The sequence below is a fragment of the Cebus imitator genome, unplaced genomic scaffold, assembly GCF_001604975.1.
Source record: "Cebus imitator isolate Cc_AM_T3 unplaced genomic scaffold, Cebus_imitator-1.0 Scaffold61, whole genome shotgun sequence".
Classification (NCBI taxonomy): Eukaryota; Metazoa; Chordata; class Mammalia; order Primates; family Cebidae; genus Cebus; species Cebus imitator.
The window spans coordinates 6,252,099-6,264,516 of NW_016107376.1; the positions used below are offsets into that span (position 1 = coordinate 6,252,099).

Genomic DNA, 12,418 nt, shown 5'->3' on the forward strand with positions numbered 1-12,418 from the left:
AAAAAAAAAAAAAAAAAAAAAAAAAAAAAAAAAAAAAAAAAAAAGTAAAGAAAATCCAACTCAATGACAATTTAGAAAAGACAAGAAATGTGATAAAAAACAAATAACAAATTAATTATGTAAAATTAGAAAGCAAATAGGACAATGAAAGTAGAAGGTCTGTTTTAGAATCTGCTGTTACAGGTTGGTGGCAGGCCTGATTCTTTGGCTATGGTGAGGCCCATCAGGGCATGGCAGTCCTAACCCACTATCACAACTCAAAAAACACTGTCTTCCACAGGGGATCACAGGGAAACCACTGATGATGGTTTTCCCTTTGTTTCTTTAGGATGGGGAGGTTCAGCTTTCACTGCAAGTCATGGAGCTCGAGAGAGCTGCATGTTTTCTGCACCTGCTGTTTCTGTGGTTCATGCATCGTTTTTCTCTTTCAGGTTCTATATAGAAAGCATTTCGTACCTGAAGGACAATGCTACCATTGAGCTTTTCTTTCTGAACGCAAAGTCCTGCATCTACAAGGTAGGAACTCCCTCCTCCCTCAGTTTCCCACTGAAATCCAAAAGGATCATTTGAAGCTGACAATTCCAAAGTGTTGCCCCTTAGGCCATTTCATTGATTAGGAGAAGTCATTTATAAATCACTTACTATACATGAATGGAACGTTATGAAGCTAACCGGCACCATTTAATAATGAGATTCCTTTGATCCGTGGCTGTTTCTGGCTCTGTGGAGATGTTTCCTAACCTTATTTTAAAGGTCTCCTGATTTTAAAGGTTTCTTTGTCAACTGAGACAAAGGGGAAAAACTTAGACAAGTATGACAAGCATACTAGTCGACTTAGGTCTTGGAGTATGAGTGAGCTTCTTATAACCAAATATGTGTGTATTTGACCATTTTTCAATGGCCTAGCAGCATCTTTCAAAGGGATGCTCTTGTCACTTTCAGTGAGACAGTTTCTTTTTAAAAAAAATTGTAAAGTGCACCTAAATTTACGTTCTTAAACATTTTTACAGTTTTTTTATATTTCCATAGGTTTTGGGGGGACAGATGGTATTCAGTTACATGAGTAAGTTCTCTAGCGTGACTTGTGAGAATTGGGTGCTCCATTCACTTGGCATTATATACTGAACTCGATTTGTGGTCTCGGCCATTTTTAAGTATACAGATCAGTGGCATTCAGGACATTCACAATGTTGTACAACCATCACACCATCATTCACCTAGGAACCCTTTTCATCTGCAAAACTAAAGCTCTATACTCAATAAACAACTCCCCTTCCCCGCTGTCCTCAGGCCCTGGCAACCACTACTTTTGTCTCTATGAATTTAACCACTCTAGTACTTCACATAAGTGGAATCGTGCAGTATTTGTCCTTTTGTGTCTGGCTTACTTCACTCAGTATAATGGCCTCAAGGTTCATCCATATTGTCCGGGCACAGTGGCTCACACCAGTAATCCCAGCACTTTGGGAGGCCAAGGCCAGTGGATCACCAGAGATCAGGAGTTTGTGACCAGCCTGGCCAACTTGGTGAAACCTCATTTCTATTAAAAATACAAAAATTAGCCAGACATGGTGGTACGCGCCTGTAATCCCAGCTACTGGGGAGGCTGAGGCAGGAGAATCACTTGAAACCAGGAGATGGAGGTGCAGTGAGCTGAGATCATGCCATTGCACTCTAGCCTATGCCTAAAAAAAAAAAAAAAGATTCATCCGTATTATAGCACGTGTCACAATTTCCTTCGTGGATTTGTTTTGTTTTGTTTTGTTTTGTTTTTTAAATTTTTTAAGACAGGGTCTCTCTGTCATCCCGGCTAGAGTTCAGTGGGGCGATCTTGCTTTCTGCAACGTCCAACTCCCAGACTCAAGTGATCCTCCCACCTCAGCCTTCTAAGTAGCTGGGACTACAGGTGTGAGCCACCATATCCGTCTAATTTTATTTCTTTGTAGAGACAGGGTTTCGCCATGTTGCCAAGGCTGGTCTCAAACTCCTGGGCTCAGGTGATCTGCCTGCCTTAGCTTCCCAAAGTGCTGGGATTACAGATGTGAGCCACCATGCTTGGCTGCCTTCCTTTTTAAGGTTGTGTAATATTTCATTATATTAAAGCAGGAGCAGCGGGAAACAAACCTCTTGATCACTGAACTGAGGAAGGAAGTGGCTTTTTATTTGGCCAGGAGCTGCAGAAGACTACATCCTTATTCACTGAGCTCCCTGAGAAGGAGCGTCTTTCCCTTTTTAAGGGCTTACAACTCTAAAGGGGGATCAGAGGTGAAACTGTGTTATTGTCCATTGGCCGGGTAGCTGACCTCACAGTCTTTGGCTTTATTGATTTGCTAATTCATATGCAGTGCCTGAGGGAATAGGCTGGGGAGGGGGCTTACAGAGACAAGACAAAGGCAGTAAATCGTTAGTTGGCAGAGGTGTTTCCAGGAGGAGGTCTGGGTCATGTAAATGTGGAGGCTGTGACCCAGTGCCAGGCTCTGGCTGGTAGGAATAACGTTCTTTGCAACACGTCAAGGTTTGTAGATAGTATAGATGCTGGGAACTGAAAAGGGAGTTATCTTCCCAGTCCTTGGGCCTTATGATAGCGTGGTCAGTGGCGTTAGCAAGTGACACGGATTATTTCTACCTTTTGACTATCACGGATAGTGCTGTTATGAACATGGATGCCTAAATATCTCCTCGAGACCCTCTTCCCAGTTGTTCGGGGTATATACCTGTAAGTGGTATTGCCAGATCACAGGGTAGTTCTATTTTTCCTTTTCTGAGGCGCCATCCCTGCCGTTTTCCATAGCAGCTGTACCATTTTACATTTCTACCGGCAGTGCACAGCGGCTCCAGTTTCTCCACTTCCTCACCAACATTTGTTATTTTCTATTTTGTTTTATTAAATTAATAGCCATCCCAACGGCTGTGAGCTGTATCTCATTGTGGTTTTGATTTGCATTTCCCTGATGGCTAGTGATGTGGAGCATATTTCCACATGCTGATTGGCCATTTGTGTATCTTCTTTAGAAAAAAAGTCCATTCAAGAGATGATTCCTAATTGAGAGCGCCAGCCTCTTGCCCTGTATCCAATTGCTTCATAAGCTCGTAGTGTCTCCTTTTGTGGGATAACCCGAAATGCCTGCACCTTTTTCCAGCACACACTGCCTCCCTGGAAAGACAGACTTGTAGAATACCACCCAGATTAGGAACCGCGACTAAAAGAACTTTTTTTTTTGAGACACAGTCTCGCTCTGTTGCCCAGGCTGGAGTGCAGTGGCACAGACTTGGCTCACTGCAGCCTCTGCCTCCCAGGTTCAAGTGATTCTCCCACCTCAGCCCCCAAAGTAACTGGGATTACAGTTGTGCACCACCAGACCTGGCTAGTTTTTGTAATTTTAGTAGAGATGGGGTTTTGCCATGTTGTCCAGGCTGGTCTTGAATTCCTGATCTCAAGTAATCCACCCACCTTAGGCTCCCAAAGTGCTGGGATTACAGGTGTGAGCCACCACGCCCGGCCTTAAAAGAACATTTTAAAAAGGAAACACCCACTCCACTGGCTGCTCCCGGCCTGCCCGTCGTGTCTCATGAATGCAGCCTCCGTCACACCCTCTTAGGGCTGCTCATTTACAGTAACAGATGTGCAGGCTTGTCCCTGAGTGCTCTGTGTGAACTGTGTAACTGAATCTGCACACCACCTTTTGAGACAGACAGTGCTTTTTTTTGTTTGTTTTTGAGAGTGAATTTTGTGTAAGTTTATTGATAGTAATAATTTGGAGGCCAAAATGCATTTTACCTTCAAATAAATCAAATAATACTATACCTAGGATTCCCTCTTATTCTAAAAATTTAACAAGAAGCAGAAGAGTTTGAGGTATCTACCAGCTGATTAATGTAGGGCCACAGAAAGCAAATTAGCAGATTTTTTCTGAATTCACAGCTTAAGTTCCACCTCTTACCTGGGTAAAATGTCAGGGACTCGTCTGAAGTCCTGAAGTGTGAGGATTAGTTAGAATAAGAGTTCTATACAGAATTTAGGGGTAGCATATTCAGTCATGGAAAATTCCACATAGACAAAACAGAGAACTTTCAAATGAAGATTTGATGGGTTCAGCCATTCCTGTGATCTCAGTAAGGAATTTTCCCTTGGTTATCAGGATATTAATGGAAGATTAAATAATTACTTAAAAAAACAAATAAATGTAAAACCCAGAATGTCCTGCATTTTCTAAAAGGTGTTTTTTTATTATTGTTATACTTTAAGTCCTGGGATCCATGAGCAGAACGTGAAGGTTAGTTACATAGGTTAACATGTGCCATGGTGGTTTGCTGCACCCATCAACCCGAGAGATAGATGCTGCTTTTTATCCCTCTTTACCCAATGAGGAAGATGAAGCAAGGTCGCCTACCTGACGAATGGGCAGGCTATGGAGCGCAGTGGAGGGAGGTTCTCCTTGTACACCTGTCTGTGAGGTGTTCGATGGGTGGATTCAAAGGAGTCTAGGGAGATAGCGCTGCCTGGATTTTAAAATTTAATTAACTCAGGCTTTGGGGATTGCAAAAACCCATTAAACCTTAACACACACAAGAGTTGGAATGACTGCACAGCATAGTTCCACCAAGTAAAAATATTCAAAATAACGGAGGCCCTGGTAATGATCAAATTCAGTTCTGTGATAAGACCTCATTTTAGGACAGGTAGCTGCGCCAGGACTAAAACTGGGCTCAAACCCAGCACACTCTGGGACGGTATTTTGGGGTTTTGCCGAATGGAGGAAAAAGATACCAAATGCAGTTCCAGGTACTTGCAAATTCCTTCCTCTCTCTAAGATCCCGTTTTCTCATTATAAACTGGAAATAATAATACTGAGCTTGCATACAGATTGTAAGAGGATCTGGTGTTTTAAAAAATGAATGTGAAAGCGCTTTGAAACAAAGTTCGGAAATGCAAGATGAGCAGTCGCCACCAGGTGGCAGCCTTGGGCAGCGAAGTAAATGAATGGGAAGGCTGAACCCACGAAATCACTCTCCAGCAGGACATGTAAAAAATTGCCCCAAAGCCTCCTTGGGTAGACGCCTGGGAAAAGGGAGAGGAGTTGTTCAGTTCTGTCTTATCCCAGATGCTGAGCTGGCACTGAAGGCTTCTGAACATCCTGCACGCCGAGGACTTTGGGATTCAGGGAAAATTAAAAGAATGAATGTCAGAACTAAATACTACAGATTCAGTAAGTGGATGACACCTTTGTAGCCAGCCATATTTAGGACCAAGGTCCCGACAGCATCAGCCCACATGCTGAATGTCACCCCAGAACACAGCTCTCTCTTCTCAAAGTCTTTCTTTGGGCTTTGCGCACAAATGAGCGCAAATAACCAAGGGACAGCTTTTTGCTTTTCTTTTTTTTTGAGATGTAGTTTTGCTCTTGTTGCCCAGGCTGGAGTGCAATGGCCCGATCTCAGCTCACCGCATCCTCCTCCTCCTGGGTTCAAGTGGTTCTCCTGCCTCAGCCTCCTGAGTAGCTGGGATCACAGGCATGCACATGCCCAGCTAATTTTGTATTTTTGGTAGAGATGGGGTTTCTCCGTGTTGGTCAGGCTGGTCTTGAACTCCCAACCTCAGGTGATTCTCCCGCCTCTGCCTCCCAAAGTGCTGGGATTACAGGCATGAGCCACCATGCTCAGCCAACTTCTTTCAAGTTGATATAGGAGACCAAGTTGCATCCCAAGGCCCCCGTCTCCCTCCCATGATCAAGGATAATGTTTTCATTTGCACAAACTGGCACTTAAAGTTTATTTTTAAATTTATATATATATATAATTATGATATTTGAGCCTCAGCATCTCTGCATGAGATAGAGTAAGAATCACTAGCTTTCCAGAGGAGCAAGTAGGTAGAGAGAAGCTAAGTGACTCAGAGACAAATAACCAGGGGGTGGTTGATAGTCTGTGTGTCAGGATTGCCTGAACCCCGAAGGTGGAGGTTGCAGTGAGCCCAGGAGCCTGGATCTCATCACCGCACTCCAGCCTGGTGGACAGAGCAAGACCTTGTCTCAAAAAAAGATGGATGAAGATTAAGATGGATGTAGATTATAACCACCCACATTTTATTTCCTTTTCCATTTTCTCCACATGGTGATTGTACAATTCTGGCTTAAAGCGATAGTCATGTTACCTGTGTCAATGTAAAGATCATGAAAGGCACTGTTGAGTGATTGAGAGTTCAGCTTTTGCTGTCGGGCAGAGCTGGGTTCTTTTCCCAGCCCTGTCTAAATGTGGAAACCTCCCGTAAAATCTCCAAGCTTCCTTTTCCTCTCTGATTGAGCAAGGATGTTACAACGCTCTAACCACAACCTTCTCGGGAAGATTCGGTGAGATAAAGCATACAAAGTTCTTTGTCCCGTGCCAGGCATGTGATTAGCTAGTTGGATTTAGACCCGAGTTTTTTCTCTTGGCTGTGATTCTCTTTGTGCCACCCACGTGGCCCCCTGGTGCTTTGAGGGCCTTGGAGAGACCAGAGAGTGGTGTTAGACCCAGATAACCCATCCTGATGCTGCTACCCAGAGGCCTGGATTTACCCAGCGTGGGTGTAACATCAGCTCCCTCCCTGTCTCTTGGGGAATGGTTTCTACTGTATATTAAAATCTAAGTTGTCACTGGGTGCAGTGGCTCACACCTGTAATCCCAGCACTTTGGGAGGCCAAGGTGGGCTGATCACCTGAGGTCGGGAGTTCGAGACTAGCCTAACCAACATGGAGAAACTCCATCTCTACTAAAAATACAAAATTAACCGGGCATGGTGGTGCATACCTGTAATCCCAGCTACTCAGGAGGCTGAGGCAAGAGAATTGCTTGAACCTGGGAGGCGGAGGTTGCAGTGAGCCGAGATCAGACCATTACACTCCAGCCTGGGGAACAAGAGCAAAACCCCGTTTCAAAAAAAAAAAAAAAAAAAATCTAAGTTGTCCAGGTAGAATAAATCTTATTTCTGCTTTCTCAAAGTTCAACGTTGTTCACTTTTTAAAGTATGAATATTTGTTTCTATCAAAGTAATATATGACATCATTTAAAAGTCAAATGGTTCTACAAGGCTTATTATGACCAGCGGGCCTCCTCTCTGCAGCTCCTGCTCCTTGCAATAGTTTTAGCTGTTTCCTCTAGTATTTGCCTCATACAGCTAAATAATTGCACAGGGCATTATTCATTGATTTATTCATTTTTAGATTATTAAATTCCTGCTAAAATAGATGAAGATGGCCAGGCACAGTGGGTCACGCCTGTAATACCAGCACTTTGGGAGGCTGAGGCAAGAGGATCACTTGATCTTAGGAGTTCAAGAGCAGCCTGGGCAACATAGTGAGATCCCATCTCTACAAAAAACACAAAAATTAGCAGCTGTGGCAGTACATACCTGTAGTCTCAGCTTCTCTGGAGGCTGAGGTGGAAGGATTGCCTGAACCCCCAAGGTGGAGGTTGGAGTGAGCCCAGAAGCCCAGATCACACAATTGCACTCTAGCCTGGTGGACAGACTGAGACCTTGCCTCAAAATAAATAAATACATGAATAGAATATGGAAGAAGATTACGGTAGATGTAGATTACAACCACCCACATTTTATTTCCTTTTCTACTTTCTCAATATGATGATTGTACTATCCTGGCTTAGAGCCACAGTCATCAGCATGACATTATCTTGACTAATCAAGTAGTATCCTGTGGCCGCAGCTCCATTTTTAGACAAACCATTGCTTTACACAAGGGGAATACATGCCTTGCTTTCACTTTAGTTTCTACATACTCCTCAGTTTTTTCCAAAAAGTTCCTGCAAATTCCCAGATGGCTGCCAGTATTAATTTCCAGCTACACTGGGTAGTTCTCGTTCCTCTTTGGTTTGATTTTGGTTGCCGCAGCAGCTGCTGCTGCTGTTGTTTTTCCAGGACCTCCCTCTTAGACCCCTCCAGCCTCCTGTTCCAATCTGGACTTGATCTCAGGCACAGCCTCAACCCAGGATGTCCCATCCCCATCAGGGCCTGTCCTTCTCCCTTGCTCTGTATTGGGTCCTCTGTTTCCCAGATCTGGAGTCTTCCTGTTTTTGTTTTGCGCCATTGTTTCACTGGAGAACATCCTGCAGTCAATCCAGAGACAGTGCATATGGGAAGTAAAATGTTTGCATTCTGGCGCATCTGAAAAAGTCTTAATTCCATCTTCATATCTAATGAATAGTTTGGATATAGAAATATACAAAAAAGATTTCTCTCCGAATACCAAAGGCATTGCTCCGGAAAAGCTCACCATTCTATCCCTTGGATGTGACACCGCCTCGTGAGCCCCAACAATGGGGTCCTTTAGGAGCTCCTTTTTGCTCCTTTTGATCCAAAATTTCAGGATGGGTGCCCTGATATGAGTCTTTGTAAATCCACCATGCTCTGCGCTCAGTGATGGGCACTTTTAGTCTGGAGACGTGACGTGCGTTCTGTTTTAGTTGTGGGGCTCTTTTTGGATTGTTCGTTTGATATCTTCTCCTCTCTTGTCTGTGTCTTCTCTTTCTGGAATGCCTGTTTATCAAATGCTGGGCATGGCTGGCCGCTATGTTAACTGTCTCTCCAGCTGTCTCTGTCTTCTTTTTCTACTTTCTGGGAGGCTTTGTCAATATTTACTTTAATCTCTTCTCTGGACTTTCTAACCTTTACCATTATGTTTTTTTTTTTTAATTTCCAAGAGTTTCTTCATATTATCTGATTTTTTATATTATGCTATTATTATTTTAGGAACATATATCCTCTCTTATCACTCTGATAATATTAATTATCATGTTACTGTGTTTCCTTCCAGCTCTTTCTTTTCCGGTATATTTATGATGGTCTCTCTTTCCTGGAGGAGGCTTCCTCAGTTGTCTGCTGGCCCTGATCTGTCCTTTTATACTTAAGAGGGGAGCACTTAGACACTAAGCAGATGCTCCAGTTTAGGGTGGAATGGTCTCCCGTGGTTGTCCCTGTGACATGACTCCCATTGCAAACTGGTTCCTTCCATGGGTAACCCCGAATATCAGTGTCTCAGCATCTGGACGTCTTTCCTCTCTGGCTCTCCATTCTCTCCAGAGAAGACCCTTCGCTTCCGGCCTGGGACACGGCCTCCCACATCCAGGGATCAGGAGGGAACAGTCTCCACACTGGGTATAGAAGTTCATGTAATTCCTGTACTTCCAGTCCACTTCATCCCTGCTTCCTGTTCTTCTTCAGAGAACGAACCTCTCACCTCTTTAGTAGCAGAAAGGTGAGGAAAGGCGTTTGGCTTTGTTTTGCTATTTTCCCGAAATTATGAACACTGCCCTGCTACCTTCCTTTCTCTTTCCCAACAACGGGAGGCGTGGCCACAGCGGACCCTTCTCCCCCTTTCTCTTCCCTTCCATCCCCCTGTTTTCTACAATAGATCAGGAAAATGTAGTCAAATTTATCCAAGTTACAGAAAATTGAAATGTGGACATGAGACAGCAGGGTTGCCATTGTGTGCTTCAGGTGGAGCAGGAGGAAGTGTGGAATGGGATTCCCACATGGTCCAACACTGTTTCTCATGGGCTTGAACTCACTAACGGGACAGGTGGATGACGGAGAGCACGTTGGCTAAGGTGTGCATACAACTCATTTAGAAGTGTGTGTCCTGTCCCATGGGAAACTCCCGCAGGAAGTCTGCCTGGAACGTTGTGTGTTCCCTGGGAAGAGACCGATGAGACGGCACAGCTCTCCCACCATGCCTTCCCATCTGGTCCTCTCCCTCTTCCAGTACAGCTTCCAACACCCAACTGAAGGCACCCATCCATCAGCCCCTGCAGAAGGCAGCGGACTTGTCCCATGAGACAGGAACGAGTCAGGGGATGTGGACCCTCAGCGATTCTTGCACCTTGAGGCTGCAGGATTGAATCCTGCCTCTTCTGGGTTCTGCACTGACAGAAGAAAATTACCCACCATCAAAAATTAGTCATCATCGTGATGTCTGAAAGCTTTGCAAACATAGGTCATAAAAGAACAGGGTCTGTTTCGTTTTTTTCAAAGAAAGATTTCCACAAATTATACATCTTACAGTTAGAAGAGAAATCAGGAAATCTTATCACTAGCTCTCAATCTTATTCACACTCAAACCTTCAGAGAGAAAAGAAAATTGGCGCTCATATTGAAAGACCTCTTGGGAGAAGTACTTTGATAGTTCCCGGATGGAGGTTGGGTGGCATGAGTGGCTGTCAGAATGACTGGATGTGCCATCAGCATCATCCGAAAGCCACCAGGCTGGCTAACGAGGAGAAAGGAGGGCTTCGTTGGCAGTTTCAGTTTGCAAGCTGAGATGAAAAAGTCTCCAGGGTGGACTGAAGATGCTCCCTTTGAAGAGGGGAAGGGTAGGTCGGGTTTTACGTCTTTCGGTGTCCGTATTATATAATAGAGTCATATGCATTCAGCAGGTTTGGAGAAAAGATATCCATAGTTATGAAGGAGTGTCAAATGTGTGTGCAGTAGGTAGACATGTGACATATGTCCCATGTTCACTTTGGGTGGGGTTTTTGTTTTGGTTTTTTAAATTTTTCATTTTTGTGGGTACATAGTATGTGTATATATTTATGGGGTACATGAGATATTTTGATTCAGACATGCAATGTGTAATAAGCACATCAGGGCAGATGGAGTATCCACCCCCTCAAACATTTACCCTTTGTGTTACAAACAATCCAATTCTATTAGTTATATTAAAATATACATTTCAATCATTATTGACTACAGTCACCCCGTTGTGCTATCAAATACTAGGTCTTATTCATTCTTTCTATTTTTTTATTATACTTTAAGTTCTGGGACACATGTGCATTTTTGCAATCTACCCATCTGGCAAAGGGCTAATATCCAGAATCTACAAAGGACTTAAACAAATTTACAAGAAAAAAACAAACCCCATCAAAAAGTGGGGGAAGGATATGAACAGACACTCCTCAAAAGAAGACATTTATGCAGCCAACAAACATATGGAAAAAAAGCTCATCATCATTGGTCATTAGAGAAATGCAAATCAAAACCACATTGAGATACCATTTCATGCCAGTTAGAATGGCGATCATTGAAAAATCAGAAGGCAACAGATGCTGGAGAGGATGTGGAGAAATAGGAACACTTTTACACTGTTGGTGGGAGTGTAAATTAGTTCAACCATTGTGGAAGACAGTGTGGCGATTCCTCAAGGACCTAGAAATAGAAATTCCATTTGACCCAGCAATCCCATTACTGGGTATATACCCAAAGGACTATAAATCATTCTGTTATAAAGAAACATGTACACGTATGTTTATTGTGGCACTGTTCACAATAGCAAAGACTTGGAACCAACCCATTCTTTGTGTTTTTTTGTACCCACTAACCATCCCCAACTCCCCGATCCCCACTACCATTCCCAGCCTCTGGGAACCATCCTTCCACCCTCTGTCTCTATAAGTTCATTTGTTTACATTTTTAGCTCCCACAAATAAGTGAGAAAATGTGACTTTGGTCTTTCTGTGCCTGGCCTATGCCTATTTCACTTAATATTAGGACCTCCAGTTCCTTCCTGGGGTGGCTTTTAGCATTAAAAAGAGGTGGAATGTGAGGCTTTTTACCTTACAAGCTGAACTATAGGACACAAAGACAGTTTATGTGCAACCTCTGGGCATGGCCAACACGGGCCTCAAGTCTGCAGTAGGTCCTCAGAAGAGAATATTTGTAAGGCTGCCCTCTGTCAAGTCAGAGTTGTAAAGGTCTGTGTCGGAAACCAGCATTGACAGCTGCTACTGGCAGGGAGTTTAGCCACGGAAATTGAGAAATGCGGTAGGACAGCTGGCCCTGAACCCTTGACCTGTAGGTAACTAACCCTAGTGTCTGGTGTAGTTGATAAAGGGGCATCTATTTTGGTCTCTGAGATCACATCAGGAATTCAGTATTTCACCTGTATAACTTTGCCCTGGCCTGAAGGGATTGGCTATGCATTCTTTTTTTTTTTTTGAGATGGAGTCTCGCTCTGTCACCCAGGCTGGAATGCAGTGGCGCAATCTCAGCTCACTGCAACCTCTGCCTCCCAGATTCAAGCTATTCTCCTGCCTCAGCCTCCTGAGAAGCTGGGACTACAGGCACCCACCACCACACCTGGCTAATTTGGATTTTGTGTGTGTGTTTTGCTTTGTTTTGTATTGTTAGAGATAGGGTTTCACCATGTTGCCCAGGCTGGTCTCGAACTCCAGGGCTCCAGTGATCTTCCTTCCTTGGCTTCCTAAAGTGCTGAGATTACAGGTGTGAGCCACCACACTTAGCTGGCCTTGCACTCTTTAAGTACATTCATTGTATTTCAGTTACCCTTCCTGTAAGCACTAACCTTCCCCAGCAGTGATAACCAAAGAAACAGGACCGTGATTGCCATCTGGAGATGGACTGAAATAT

At 43.8% G+C, this 12,418-nt stretch overlaps 1 protein-coding gene across 10 annotated transcripts in view; it reads left to right on the forward strand.

Annotated features, from left to right (window-relative positions):
• FRMD4A (FERM domain containing 4A) overlaps positions 1–12,418 on the forward strand; it is a 679,547-nt gene that overhangs the window by 535,583 nt on the left and 131,546 nt on the right. For all 10 annotated transcript variants that reach the window (XM_017529828.2, XM_017529827.2, XM_037739021.1 and 7 more), the window contains one exon: positions 432–516. In XM_017529828.2, the coding sequence (XP_017385317.1) occupies positions 432–516 (85 nt within the window). The remainder of the gene's footprint in view (positions 1–431; positions 517–12,418) is intronic.